General features: G+C 36.2%; 1 protein-coding gene across 2 annotated transcripts in view; it reads left to right on the plus strand.

Moving 5' to 3' along the window:
- The window catches only part of ZCWPW2 (zinc finger CW-type and PWWP domain containing 2), a 78,490-nt gene that overhangs the window by 29,852 nt on the left and 32,487 nt on the right, over positions 1–16,151 (plus strand). For both annotated transcript variants that reach the window (XM_059664123.1, XM_059664124.1), the window contains one exon: positions 12,164–12,281. In XM_059664123.1, coding sequence (XP_059520106.1) covers positions 12,164–12,281 — 118 coding nt within the window. The remainder of the gene's footprint in view (positions 1–12,163; positions 12,282–16,151) is intronic.

Below are 16,151 nucleotides of genomic sequence, written 5' to 3' on the forward strand. Positions count from 1 at the left end.
TCTTTTTTTCTTACCTGTGCCTTTTTTTCACTTATTCTCTTAGAGCTTGTATAATAGGGGTGCCTTCTTCTGTGGGTCTCTTCATTAAAGTCTGAAATTTTAGTTCCTTTTCACTTCAGTTCAGCTGGCACATGCCAGACTGGCTGTGCTCTGATTCCCTACTCCTGGCTACCTAAGGTCTCAGCGTGCCAGGGAGGGGAGATTAACCCGTGACTGAAGCCTCCTTGCTCCAATCGACTCAAGAAACACAAGGCAAGGTGGTGGACTCAGGGAATACAGACAACCAAGGTAGAAAAATGATAAAAAATGATACGTCTGAGAAATTGGTTGAAAAGTATTAATTCCAAACTATGTATTACCTGGAGATAGCTGGGATTTATGTCCCTGTCTCCTGGAGATGGAGATAGTCTTGACTTCAACCTGTAGTTCTATGACCTAGACTTCCAAGGGTTTAATCTTTCATTGTCCTTTTTGCACTGGAGCTCCTGTATCCTCAGATGCTATCTCTGTATTGCACCACAGTGATCCAGATACTAAATTCATACCTCCTCCCCCCATAAGAAAGATCACTTACACAAGTAATATAAAGTAGACAATGTAAACTTTCTTTAAGATTTTTCTAGAAGGGGTGGAGAAGAGATGCACATTGTCCAATCTTTTTCTAAAACTCAACAAGGAATGAGAGGCACATATGACTCTTACTGGTTTAAGCTGTCTAAATCTTACTTCATACATTATTTCAACATCATTTTCTTCTAGTTGTATAAGCTTAGTTTAACAAGTGATTAAATAATATTTCAGAATTTTCACTAATTATGGGCTATATTAATTTTGCTGTGTATGTTAAGGTGGGAGAGAAATAAGCTCCTCTAGAAAGACATTCCATGTATTTACAAGAAAATGGAATGTTTTTAGTTTTAGATTATAAAAAATTTAACTCTTTTGTTTCATGTTTGTCTAGTTCTTTTTTTAAATATATAATTCCCCCTGGTAGATATGTTTATGGGACCACTGAATTAGTAATTTTATTGTTTAAAGTGCAAAAGAACTCTGTTATTATCTATTAATACGAATGGTAGGGTTTTCTCCAATAAATAAAACTTACTTATAGATACAGTGCAATATACTTTAGAAAACAGTTGAAGGCAATATTTAGATTGCATATTTGTAATTTATATTGGTTTATTCATACATTATTTTTTTCATTTATCATAAAATCAGTAGCTATAAAAAAGGCTAAAGTTCCCTCTTCATTTTAAAGAAACCTTGATTCTTTTGAAAGTTTGTATTTAAAATATATATCACTCTGATAATTACTCAGATAAAATGTACATGAACGTGTACCAGGTGGCTATTTGTTGTTGTTGTTAATCCTCACCCAAGGATATTTTTCCATTGATTTTTTAGAGAGAGTGGAAGGGTGGGCGAAAGACAGAGAGAGAGACACATCAATTGGTTGCCTCCCGGCATGTGCCACGACCAGGTTGGAGCCTGTAACTGAGGTACATGCTCTTGACTGGAATCAAACCTGAGACCCTTCAGTTCTCGGGCTGATACTCTATCCACTGAACAAAACTGGCTAGGGCTAAATGGCTATTTTTTTTTAAGAGTCAATGCATGGAATACAATTCTTTCCTCATTGGCACAAATCTTTATCCTGTATTTAGTAGGTACATGTTTGCAGAACTCATTATTTACAGATTTATTTTTTAGCTTGATAGACTACTATGTGATAGACTGCTACTTGATAGACTACGAGTTTAGCATTTCTTAAGCCTGGATGTGCATTATAGAGCCTTACAAAACAGTAACAACACCACCACACATCAAAAATACAGCAATGCTAGGGTTCTACTCTACTGGATCGATTAAATCAGAATGTATTGGAGTAGGGCCAGGCCTCAGCGTTTTTAAGTTGCTCAGATAGATCTGATGTACAGCCCAGAGAGACAGAACTGCTGAGTTTTCACATCATGAAGCATCAGAGTTTTATTGGAGTTATCTTTATACTAGAGTCCTGGTGCATGGATTTGTGCACTGGTGGGGTCCATCAGTGTGGTCTGTGGACCCCACTGGGCTGAAACCAGCATCCAACATCCCCCGAGGGGTGTAATAGTGTGCGAAATAGCAGGTGGCGGGGGAGGAGCCGCTCCCGCTCATCCCAGGCCTGTTCATCCCAGTCAGCTGAGCAGGGCTCCCACTATGGGAGCACACTGACCACCAGGGGGCTGCTCCAGCATTGAGTGTCTTCCCCCTAGTGGTCAGTGCGTGTCATGGCAACCGGTCAGACTGTCGGACACTTAGCATATTAGCCTTTTATATAAATAGATACTCATGTTGAATGACAGTCTTGGGTAGACTTGCTTAAGCAGAACTCTTGACTTTTCAAATTATGTATGCAGTAGTTGTCATTACACAAGTGCATCTGGAATAACATCTATTCAGCAAGTGTTTTGCTTCTAATATCATTAGGATCCAAATACTAAGAATGTAGTATATAATAAGGATTAGCCCATTAGTTTGTAGACTAGATTATTAGGCAGCATTTTGCTCTTAGAGTAATGGAGTGAAACTGGATACAAATCTATTGAGCCAGTGGAAAACCACATTTGCAGCAAATCTGTAGAGCTACCAAACTCTCAAAAGTTTTTTATCATATGGATTCTATATTTGATGTAAAATTTTCTGTAATTTGCTATTAGTTTAAGACTTTTTGTTTGCTTGTTTTCTAAGCATCCTTTAGTTTTTGGCCTGGAGAAAGGTTAAGGGAATTAGAACATGTTTCTATAACTGTGATCTTTTTGTGAATAGTCTAGTCTGCCAAGGAAACTTTTGTAGTAATGTATATTAAGAAAAGAATGAAGTTGTCATAGTGGTTAAAAAGGCAGTCTCCAGAGCCAGGTTCTTTGGGTTTGAAGGTTGGCTGTGCTATTTACTAGATGTTTGAACTCAGGTAGGTCACTTATCCTTTGCAAATCCCACACTCCTCATATTAAAATGGAGGTTATAATAGTACCCGCCTCATAAAGTTGTAGTGGTTAACTGAGATAGTATATATAAAACATTTAGCTCAGTGCTTGTCATATAGTAGGCTCTTAATAAACATTAGTTGATATTTTACAATGGGAATATAGGTGAAATACATAGCTAAATAATTATTTTTCCCCCTAGAAACTAGTATCTGTAAAAGGGAGCACCAAAACACATACAAGAACAAAAAGGTGGAGAATGATATTTTTTCTTTTGATTAAGATCATATGTCCAAATGGCATGATTTTAGTGGGGGGGGGGGGTGTGTTTTTTTTTTTTAAATCAACCAACATAATGATCCCAGAAATTGAGTGAAATAGACTGAATTGATCATCTATCTTATCCTCTGATTCTTTTTGTACATGGCTGAAAGAGTCCATTGCTGTAATGCTTTTCTAGTTTAAGGTAAATGTAAGTGCTAAGAACTTTTGAAAGCAGGAGATAATTTAAAACTTTCTGAATCCGACTTCTTGGTGAAGGAATGAATAGTCCTCAATATCAGCAATCTCCCAAGAATACTTTGGATTTGTTTGATGGAATTTGGAAGGAGAATAGGAAATACTATCTTTCAGGTCCTTTGCAACTGAATGAAACCAGTTTTTCCCCTATCTCTATTCTGCTTCTTGATTCACTCACATTTATATATGCTGACTTTGATGTTTCAAGTAAATTTTTGAATTCACCTCTGTCATCTCCCACCTTCATCTCTTATGAATTTAGATAGCTGTGAACTTCTACTGAAGTTAAAAGTCCAAATCCAAATAAATGACCAAGTTTATTCTGTTTACCTTAAGTATCAACTAGGTTTCTCATATTGACTCTTCAGTAGAATTGCAGTCATCTTTTCTAAGAAATTCCAATGTGTAGCTTTCTCAATTTTCTGGAAGTGCTTATTTTCTGTTAAAGAAACCAGAGTCAGATCATTGTTTTTAAGCCAAAATACAAGGCTCATTAAATTGCCTTCAGAGTCATACCCATTATAAGTAAGTCTGCCTTATAATGGGTCTTTTATAGTGGGGTTCTTAAATAAGCAAATAGTTGTAGTGTAACTTTTTGGTACATTCTTCCATTAGGGAATGGTGAAGTCCAAAACTCATAATCAGATGAGTGCACAATTGATATATAAACTCCTTTTTCATTTCATTTTCTTTAATTCCCCCACCATTTTTGCTTTGTTTTGATTTTAAGTATCTTTTAGCCAAGGGTCAAGACCAGTCCATGACTCAGGCAAAACCCATATCCCTAAATACTAAATAATTTTTATTAGAATAACTGAAAATAAATTTCAGAACCACTTCCTTACCATTTTGTTTATCTCACAGAATATGTACTGATTCTGTGTCACATATCTAACCATCCCTTTCTCCTAGATCTTCCACTTGCTCTATGAGTCTATCTTTCAGCATAATCTGAGTATCTGTCTGTAATAAATACAACCATTGTTCTCTCATTAACTCATATTCCATGAAAAATGAGCAAATGTGGAGTAGAAAATAGCAGTCAAGTATGTTAACTTTCTTTTAGGCTCAGGTCTTGGTATCCTCATTTGTTGTTTAGAATCCTTTAGATAAAAAAAATCCTTTAGGTCAATTCTGACTTTTTAAAGAGCTTAGATTTTAAAATATTTAGTAAATATATGTAGCCTGAGATTTCTTTAAAATCTTTTTTTCTTTATTGATTAAGGTATTACATATGTGTCCTTATCCCTCCTTTACCCTCCTACTCCCACCCCCCTGCTCATGCCCTCACCCCCTGGTTTCTGTGTCCATTGGTTATGCTTATATGCATTTATATAAGTCCTTTGGTTGATCTCTCCCCCTTATCCCCACCCTCCCCTACCTTCCCTCTGAGGTTTGATGATCTAATCAATGCTTCTCTGTCTCTGGATCTGTTTTTGTTCATCAGTTTATGTTGTTCATTATATTCCACAAATGAGTGAGATCATGTGATATTTATCTTTCTCCGACTGACGTATTTCGCTTAGCATAATACTCTCCAGTTCCATCCATGCTGTTGCAAATGGTAGGAGTTCCCGCCTTTTTATAGCAGCCCAGTATTCCATTGTGTAGATGTACCACAGTTTATAATCCACTCATCTGCTGATGGGCACTTAGGCTGTTTCCAAATCTTAACTATTGTAAATTGTGCTGCTATGAACATAGGGGTGCATATATCCTTTCTGATTGGTGTTTCTAATTTCTTGTGATATATTCCTAGAAGTGGGATCACTGGGTCAAATGGGAGTTCCATTTTTAGTTCTTTGAGGAAACTCCATACTGTTCTCCACAGTGGCTGCACCAGTCTGCATTCCCACTAGCAGTGCACGAGGGTTCCTTTTACTTCAAATTCTCACCAGCACTTGTCATTTGTTGATTTGTTGATGATAGCCATTCTGACAGGTGTGAAATGGTACCTCATTGTTGTTTTGATTTGCATCTCTCAGATGATTAGTGACTTTGAGCATGTTTTCATATGTCTCTTGGCCTGTGTATGTCATCTTTCGAAAAATATCTATTTAGGTCTGTTGCCCATTTTTTGATTGGGTTGTTTGTGTTCCTTTGGTTAAGTTGTATGAGTTCCCTGTAAATGTTGGATATTAAATTCTTATCGGAGATAACATTGGCAAATATGTTCTCCCATGCAGTGGGATTTCTTGTTCTTTTGTTGATGGTTTCTTTTGCTGTGCAGAAGCTTTTTATTTTGATGTAGTCCCATTTTTTTATTTTCTCTTTAGTTTCCATTGCCCTAGGAGCTGTATTGGTGAAGTTATTGCTTCCGCGTATGCCTGTTATTTCTTTGATTTGTCCATTGAGGTTATCTTTATCAAAAACATCTTGACTTCCTATTTCTTCTCTCACCCCTAGTGTTGCAGGTAATACTCAGTTCCTGTATTGGTAATTTTTGTATAGAATTCAAATACAAAATCCCAGTATTTTAAGCCAAGTAATGGAATCACACTGTAAAGATTTAACTTTCAATTTTCTTTATTCTTTCTTTTTCTGCCTAATTTCTCCCCTGGCACTCATTGCATTCTCAGCATTATGTCTCAGAATGATGTAAAGTATCAGACTAAATAGAGCTAGTACTCTTTTTGGTGGGGGGTGGTCAGGTTAACTGGTTCACACTTTGTAGTGGTGTGGGATGGGGCACAGAAGTTACTTTGATCTTAAAATCTTGTTGATTCAGAGTAAGCAATATGCCTATTTATGTCTAAGGAAACTTAAACAGGGTAAGAAATACATCTTTGAGAGCAGTATTTGCTTCAAGTGTTCAATAATTTGAGTAAGCTATGTAAATATCCCAGGGTTGATTATTGAAGATTATGTGAATTTATGTTAAAGATGACAGATGAGAGGGAGGTAGATATTAGGAAGGCAAGGAATGTGTGGTGCACGTAGGTGTGACGTGACTGTCTTCTAGTTGGCATCAAAGGAACAGGAGTGTTCTTACTGTCTAGATTACCAGTTGCTGTTGCAGAAATCCAATTTAAGGAAGACAAGATATCCTTGTGATTAGCTTTCTACTGAGCTGCTTTAAGTGAAAACAATCTGCGCAACAGAGGAGAAGAGCGATAGCTTTGGCATGATAGTAAATAGAACGATGCATCAGGGCAGTACATGGTTAGTCAGTGAGCTACACTGCAAGTTTGAATGTATAAGTAGCAGCAATTGACATAAATCACCAGGCAGAGGACTTTATAAAAGGCAGTGGTGTCCATCCTCATTTAGTGGGGGTGCATTCCAAAGGAAAATTATTTTATACTTCTTTAGATTATGAAATCTGTGACTTATATCCCCATATTTTAAGAGGCATATTATTTAAGAAGTTACTTAAAGTAATGGTCAGTATTTGAAGTCATTTCAGTGAATTTATGAAACCAATAAAGCAGACTAAGTACTTGTGATTCTGGTTTTCCAGATTTTTATCATATGCTCAACATTGTGTCTAAAAGAAAAATTTCCTAAATTGTAGGTACCAATTTTTCAGTTAACTTTAATCTATACTAATAAAAGAGAAAGATGCAAATTGGTATCACTCCGCTACGCCCACCAGCCGATCAGGATGAGTATACAAATTGACCCAACAAAGATGACAGCATATGCAGGTGTGGAGCGAAAACTAAAGACAACTGAAGACGACTGAAGATGCCTGAAGACTGAAGAGGCTTGCCTTCTCTGCTGCTGTCCGAGCGGAGAAGCCTCCGGACTTGGCTTCTCCGCTGCGGCTGGAGCGAAGGCGTGGGTCCCGGGTGCTGGAGGAAAACCGGTGCCAGCAGCCAGGGGAAGGAAGGCCTATTGCACGAATCTCTTCGTGCAACAGGCCTCTAGTATTGATATAACAAAAATTCTAATTAATTTGGATTGTAGACCCTATCATTGTACCTACAGGATTGTAGTGAGGCTCTGCCATACCTCAAATAGGGCAGATAAAGAAACATTTGATTGATTTGTTTTAAAATATGGTACTATTTTTTATATACTGTTTCAAGTATTTGAAGTTAAATACACATTTTTTTATATACTCCAATATAATAGGATAAATCAGTGGTCTATGAAACACTTTAAAGATCTGAATTCTGTACACAAAATGAAGGGTTATATTATTTTAGGAGTAATCCTATATAATAAAAGCCTAATATGCTAAGTGTCCAGTTGTCTGTTCAGCCAATCAAAGCATAATATGCTAATGATATGCTAAGGCTGCTCAACCACTCGCTATGATGTCTACTGACCACCAGGGGGCAGACAGTCAACCGGTTGACCAGTCACTATGATGTGCACTGACCATCAGGGGGCAGACACTTTGACCTATAGGTTAGCTTGCTGCTGGGATCTGGCTGATCAGGACTGAGCGAGATGGGCCAGATACACCCTGGAGCCCTCTCATGGTCCCTCCCTAGCTGGCCAAACTCCCACGTCCCTCCCCAGCCCCGATTGTGCACTGGTGGGGTCTCTCAGCCTGGCCTGCGCGCTCTCGCAATCCTGGACCTCTCAGCGGATGTCAGAGCAGATTTCGGTCTGATCCTGCAGGCTAGGCCAAGGGACCCCATTGGTGCACGAATTTGTGCACCTGGCCTCTAGTATCATCATATCATTCCTAAGGCCTGGTAGTCATCATGTTATACCTTTTTCTTTTAGCTTCCTAGGCATAATCACATAATTCAGGATTAAAATGTAGCAACCTTTCACTTTCCTTTTTTTTAATCCTCACTCGAGGATATGTTTTTTATTGATTTGAGAGAGAGAAACATCAATGTGAGAGAGAAATATCGATTAGTTGCTTCCCATAAGCACCTGACTGGGAATGAAACCTCAGTCTAGGTATGTGCCCTGACCAGGATCTGAACCCACAAGCTTTTGGTGTACAGGATGACACTCCAACCAACAGAGCCACCTGGCCAGGGTGCAACCACTCACATCCATCACCAATTTCCTGACCAGGTTTTACCCTGGGGGAAAAAAGTGTATTTATAATACCCAATAAATATTTACTGAGCTCCTATTATTTGTGACTCTTCTAGGCTCAGAAGTGAACAAAACAGACAAAATTTAAATGCCCTTATGAAATTTATTGGTGGGATGATAAATAGTAAACAAGCTAAGTAAATAAAGATATGGTATGCTGATTGTTGCTGAGTGTTATGAGGGAAATTTAAGGAAAAGCAATAGGGGTGGAAAGACTACCACCTGCCTATTATTCTAATCTTCAAAGTCCCTTAGCTAGGAAATCCTTCGCTACCAATCAAATACCAGTGCTTGGTTAACAATTTGTTTTGATTGTATTTTTCCCTTTCACTTATTCCAGAAAGTGGTCAGGCCCCTAGTATTCCCATGTCTCCTGAGTGTTTTGTTGTGGGGACCAAAAGCTGAGCTTGTCTGTCTTGTTGACCTGAGTTCCTTGAGGATGGGAAGGGTGGAGTGGGAATGAGAGGCCAGCGCCTCTGAGAGGGACAGGCAGGAGCAGCATGGCAGAGAAGAGATTCTGTCAGACTTGGAAGAGGATAAAAGTCTGTCAGTGCCCTGAGTAGTGGCAGGACCTCAGAGAAGGATTACAGTCTGGTGCACTCAGGGAGATTGAACCCATGCCATCGTGGTTCCCGGCCTCTTTAAAGATTCTTTTGTCCAGGTGTGGCAAAGAAGCTGTTAGACTGCCTGACTTCAAGGGACCTGAACAAAGACGTTATTCATGTAACCACTGTAGGTTGAAAAGTAATGATCTGTCCTCACTCTTCATTCACCACATTTTTTTCCCCTCAATTTATGTGAACCTGGCGAAAGTAAGGGATGGCTCCAAAATGACTAAGATCAATCACCTTGTTGGATTAGGATTTCTCATTCAACTTAGCAAAAATAAGATATTGTGACATTGCGTACACATTCAAGTTTGTGGAGTAAAATTTATCCTGCTACAAAGCCGGGCTATTATATCTTGATTAATTCTCATGTGGAGAAGCAATCGTAAATACAAAGCAACAGGCTCTGATCAGTGTGGCTCAATTGGATGAGCGTCATCCCGTGCACCAAAAAGTAGACAGTTCGATTTTTGGTCAGGGCACATGCCTGGATTGTGGAGTGTGCAGAATGCAGCCAATTGGTATTTCTCTTTCCCTTCCCTTCTCTCTCAAATCAATAAAAAACATATTAAAAAGTTACTTAAAAAATACAAAGCAACAGAAGACATGAATTTCTCCAGATAACAGATTTCTCTCCACTGGCTTTACTGGGTGGGCAAACACATACGTATTCTTTTCCTTGAACTGGACACTCCATATTAGTGTATGGTGATAACACAAACCTTATTCAGTAAGTCGAAAGTTACTGAGAAGTGTCATCCAGCTTCTTCCTCAAACCCTAGGAAATGTAAAAGTGATATTAAAGCCTTCTGTCAGCCAATAACACTGGATTGAAACAAGACCAGATAGGACAGTAACTTACAAACTTTTCAATTTTGGACACGGCCAGGAATTTTCTCAGACTAGAGCACTATCTTTCCCTGTCGAACTATTTGTTTAAGTCTCCAACCTCATGCTTACTCCAAATATTTGGATGCTATTCATCTATTAAGAATACATCTGTCAAGTATTATTTACTTTCATAAATTGGCACAAATTTTCAGACTATGTATCTTCCTTCTCTTTCCTTGATGATTGCTTATTATTTTCCTCCACCCCAAATTGAATGAAACTGACTGAGAAAACTCAGGTTGCCACAGTAATATAAAAAGAATGAAGGACTTGATATTCCCTCTTGAGATCATAGAATTTACTGGAATATGAAGGTGCCCAGCCCTTTTATAGTCTCAGCTGAAGTCATTGATCTTAATTCTTGACTTCATAAGTTTTTAGCTCCTTGAAAATCTGCTAGTTACCTTGAAAATGTACTTCTTAAATGCATTTAAAAACTTGTCTGAGTTTTGTTTTGGGGTGGGAGATAAGATAGAAGTTCTAAATTTATTAGATATGTTCAGGCCTAAGTGAAAGGCATAGATATTTAAAGCTACAAAAGCTGAGGACAGGTTGGCCATTGTTGCCCATTGCTTACAGTATCACTGGAAGACTGAAAGAAACTGGAAATAATGGGTGCCTTCTATCCGTTTAGAATGTGCACCTATCAGTTCTTCAATTAAAAATCAAACTCATAGAAAATGCAATCCATAAGCTGAGACTAATTCTGGAATTTGCAATTCTGAGTCAACTTTTTGAGTTGATGTTTGTTTTACCACTAGATGGCACATACTTACTGATAAATTCTTAAAGACCGTCGGATAGATTTTCCAAAAAGCTCTTCAGTTACCCAAACTTATCAAAGTTCGCTGTAACTATATATTGCATTGATTTTTCTCAAGAAATTTCTTTACCTTCAGTTGTTTAGTGCTATATCAGGTTTTCCGTGATTTTTCTCTATAACTTCTTACTTAGCATTCTTACAGCTTTTGAGTTGCAGAAATGTCTCAAGGCAAATACTAGCTAAGCTATCCTTAATTTAGTGTAAATTTTTTAATGTTTATTGAATTGTATATCTCTACTTTTCATCTTTTATCATGTGAAATAGCTTAATGAATGAAATTTAAAGATTCTGTGTACAAAGTAGAGTTTTTATTTGATTTTTTTGCTTCGCTGCTTTTAGACCAAATAAATCAATGTCCAGGACCACATGCAATTTAAGAACCAATTTCTGCATGCTTTTATAATATGCAGAGAGATTAGGCAAATGGGTACTGTGGAGAATACAAAAATGAAATATTATGTATTGCTTCTGTCTTCAAGGATCTTTCATTTTATGGGAGGAGATGGTCATGAATGCAAATTAACTATAATATGAGTCAGACTGTAGTAAATAATTAAATGAAAATATTAAGTGTAATGAGAACTAGATAGTAAATATTAATTTGGAGACTCCAAGAATAAAGTGGAATTTGAGAAGAACCCAAGTAATTCTTATAGTCATTTTTTACCTAAAGATTCTTCAATTGTTTTTATTTTCTAAATACATTTTTGACAAAACTAAATAAACATTTAGAGAAAAGTTCTGTATTCAAGTAGAACAACATTTATTGAGTGCTTCCTACTCTAGTAAACTGTCATCTATTATTTCATTTAATACTCATGAGACCTTTGATATATGTACAGCTATCCACATTTTATAGATGAAGAATTTGAGGCACAGAAAGTTTAAGGAACTTGTATGAATATGTCAGCTGTCTTCCATAACACCAAAACTAGATGTGAATTGAATTAATTTTCTTACAGTAAGAAACTTAGCTTTTCAATTTTTGTCACTACAGCATCTTTGCTATATTACGTAAGAGGGAATCAACATTATTCTAATAAATGTGTTAACAGTGACTACTTTGTTATATTTGTAGCCTTAATTTTTATAACTTTCTAAGAATTATGTGAATCATATTCAAATATCTTGAATCAAGAATATGACCCTTTTGACTATTAACATGCAAAATTTCTACAACTTTGCTATATTCTAAAATAATACAATAATAATCAGATATCAAAATTTAAATAATATATTGTACAATGCTTAAATTAGATTTGGTTCCACTTCAACAGCTAAGTCAAGTGGATATGCAAACACAATTATATATTTATAATGAATCTTATTTTTCTATGTTTCCTTAGCCAGGAAAATATGAAAGTAGAAGGAAGAAGTGGTATATAAGTGCGCTACACGAAGCATACCATCTTTATGGATATTCTCCTGAGCAAAGACTGGAAATGTGCTGCCTATCAAAACAGGGTATATGATTTTTTTTATTTTTTGCCATCCCAAATAAAGATTTATTCAGATGCATGCTTTCCAAAATGTGTATGCTCAAGTAAAAATCTTTTTCTTTATACCTTTGTCCACTGAAAAATTACTTTTGTGTAGATTAATAGTATATATTTTACTCTCTGAAACTATTTTCAGTGACTATACATACACTCTATTTGCTAGTAAATATAGGGGTTTTAAATGGCATGTCTGTCATCTTTGCTCTTAGATTATCTACATAGGTCCTCTTGTATATTTCAAACCATATATTTCAAAATTGGAAACTGTGTCTTTAAAATATATTTCTGGGGTTAAACTTTCATTGGATGTGTTGTATTATTTCAGAACAAAGTATTTTTAAATAAATTCAAGAGAGATAAAAGGTAATCCTCAATTTTCTTTTTAATTAGGTGAAAAAATAATATTTCAGGTCATTTTCAAAGAAACTTATTTGAATTACAAATATTTATACGTAGCTTTTTAAATGGATTCAACATAAGGATTATAGTAGGTATAACATTTTTAAACTCTAAAAAATTATGATTATCACATAAAATGTTGATTTTCAATAATTTTAAGTGTTTTTAAATGTTTCTACTTAGTAATCATAATAATTTTCTGTCTTATGAAGGTCCCTTTTCACTTTATCACAGTAATTTTTTTCTCCTTTGGAAAAGTTTAATATATACATTTTGAAATTTGTGAAAACATTTTATTTGAGAAAATGTTTAAATATTAATCCATCCCCCTAACTTTAGATTTTTTTTTCTAACTTTAGATTTTAAAGCAAATATGTAGGTTAGAAACAAGTAGAAAAAGAATAACAAGTCACTACTCTGACTTACTCTAAGACCAGGAAAAGAGACATTTATAATCATAAATGTGATTTTATTCCTTGTGTTGTAAATATAATGTCTCCATTATTAGCAATAAAAGTTGAATTCACTCTGTTGTCACAAATACAATTATATCCTTTGCATGGACTATAGATTTCTATTATGTAACCAAAATAATATTTGAATAACTTAGTTTTTTAAAACATTAATGCCTGAAGTAATATAGCCATTTATTTTAAAAAATTATACTACAGCCATTTCACATGAGCAGTAGACCCACTCTCCCAATAAGTTATGGAACTGTCTTTGCTGTTGTTGTACATGGCGGGTTATTTATCTCTGGGTCCTTGAGCATGGGTCCTCTCCGGGCTTGTCCAGAGAGACAGGTTATTTTCTCTCAGGTCTGCAGCAGCAGACTATTTTCTGCTGGAAGTCTGATGATTTTTGCATGTAGAATCTATGTAATTCAGCCTGATTATTGAGAGCCTCATGTCTAAAGCCTTTTATTTTCTCTGAAGTAGCAAAAATGGAGGGGCGGGGACAGACTACTATGAGTACAGTCTTTGCCATAACTGTCTTACTCCCTTTCTTTTACCCTTCACTATCTCCATAATAGACAATTTAGTCCTATGGTCTGCTCTGCTTTCAGGGTGAATTCTAGTATGCATTTAGCTTTTTATTCTGTTTAAAAGTAGTGTGAGAGATAATTAGCTACTATTTAGATACTTTACAAAAGGTGAGTAACTCACCTGCAAACCATTTATTTAATTCCAGCAACTTTGAGAATATCTTCACTCCAAAATTTCTTCTTCCAACCCAGAAATAATTACTACTAAATTTTGGGCCTCAATTCTTCCTGCCCTGCAGAAATTGGCTCACGTTTATGTTTGATGCTGCTCTTCCTTTGTAGACATCTAGAGTCAGTAAATGATATGTAAATATAGACCCGGTCAGACTATGACACATTTTAAAATCCTGTCCACATGATTTGGTTGTCCTGTATCTGTTGTATTAACTATTACTCCCAATGAACGATTCTTCTGCTGGGATTAGGAAGCTTTTTCTTATATTGGAACATTCATTATAATTATATTTTTAAGACGAATGGTCTCTTTATAATTGAGCTTTAGGATTTTGTGTTATTATAGAATTAATATTTCTTACATGCTCTACATTTTAGAGTAGATGTTCCTATCTCTACCTTTTTTTCAGAATTATTTTTCAAAAATAAACTTAATTTTTTTAGAGCAGTATTAGGGTCACAGCAAAATTAGGCAGAAAGTACAGTTTCTATATGCTCCTTACCTCATCACTATCAACATTCCTCATCAGAGTAGTAGATTTGTTACAATCGATGAACCAACTTTGACACATCATTATCCCCCAAAGTCCATAGTTTACATTAGGGTTTGTTATTTGTGCTGTACCTTCTATGGTTTTGACAGATGTATAATGGCATGTATTCACCATTGTATTATCATACAGAATCATTTCACTGGCCTAAAAGTACCCTGAATTCCAGTCTTCCTCTTTCCCCATCTCTTCACCAATAACTGGCAGTCACTGATCTCTTTACTCTTTCCATAGTTTTGCCTTTTACGTAATGTCATATAGTTGGAATCATATAGGATATAGCCTTTTCAGTTTGGATTCTTTCACTTCGAAATATGCATTTAGGTTTCTTCCATGTCTTTATAGCTCTTTGATTTAGTACTGAATAATATTACATAGTTTGTATGTACCAGTTTATCCATTGACCTACTGAAGGACACTTTGGTGGCTTCCAAGCTTTGCCATTTATGAATAAAGTTGCTATATACGCCCATGTATAGATATTTGGGTGGATATAAATATTTTCAGCTCCTTTGCTAAATAACAAGGAATACAACTGCTGGATAATTGTTTAGTTCTATAAGAAACTGCCAAATTATCTTTCAAAGTGGCTGTGCCATTTTGCATTCCCACCAGCAGTGAATGACCGTTCCTGTTGCTCCACATCCTCACCAGCATTTGGTGTTGTCATTGTTCTGGATTTTGGCCATTCTAACAGGTGTGTTGCGGTATCTCAATGTTTTAATTTGAAACTCTCTAATGACATATGATGAACAGCCTTTTTCATATGCTTTTGCCATTTGTAAATCTTCTTTGCCCGTATTTTATTTAATCTAGTTGTTAATTTTCTTATTAAGTTTTAAGAGTTCTTTGTATACTTTATATATCATTCCTTTATCAGATATGTATTCTGCAAACATTTTCTTCCACTCTGGGGATTATCATCTCATTCTCTTAATGTCATTTGCAGAGCAGCAGTTTTTAATTTTGATGAATCCAGCTTATTTATTTTTTATGGACTTTGCTTTGGTGTTATATCTAAAAATTCATCAGCATACCCAAGGTCTTGTAGATTTTTTTCTGTGTTACCTTCTGGGAGTTTTATTGTTTTGCATTTTAAATTTAGATGTGTTATCCATGTTGAGTTATTTTGTGTGAAAGATGTAAAGTCATTGTCTAGATTAAATTTTTGCCACGTGGATATCTAGTTGTTCCAGCAGCATTTGTTGAAAATACTGTCTTTTCCCCATTATATTGCCTTTGCTTCTTTGTCAAAGATCAGTTGGCTGTATTTATATAAGTTTCTTTCTGGGTTCTCTAATCTATTTCATTGTTCAATTTTTTATTAGCTTTCCCAATACGCACTGTCTTGATTATTATAGTTTTACTAGAGGCCCCTGTGCACCAGTGGGGTCCCTCGGCCTGTGCCCTCTCGAAATCTGGGACCCTTCAGTGGATGTCTGAGAGCTGGTTTCAGCTCGATCTCCTCAGGCCAGGCCGAGGGACCCCACTGGTGCACGAATCCATGCACCAGGCCTCTAGTAAGCCTATAAGATCTTTGGTTAATCTCTTTCTGCCCTCCCCCCACCCCCTTCCCTCTGAGATTCATCTGTCTGTTCCATTTTTCCATGCCTGTGGTTTTCCCTCCTGCGTTGAGTGTCTGCCCCCTGGTGGTCAGTGCGCATCA

The sequence above is a fragment of the Myotis daubentonii genome, chromosome 14, assembly GCF_963259705.1.
Source record: "Myotis daubentonii chromosome 14, mMyoDau2.1, whole genome shotgun sequence".
In the NCBI taxonomy this organism is placed as follows: domain Eukaryota; kingdom Metazoa; phylum Chordata; class Mammalia; order Chiroptera; family Vespertilionidae; genus Myotis; species Myotis daubentonii.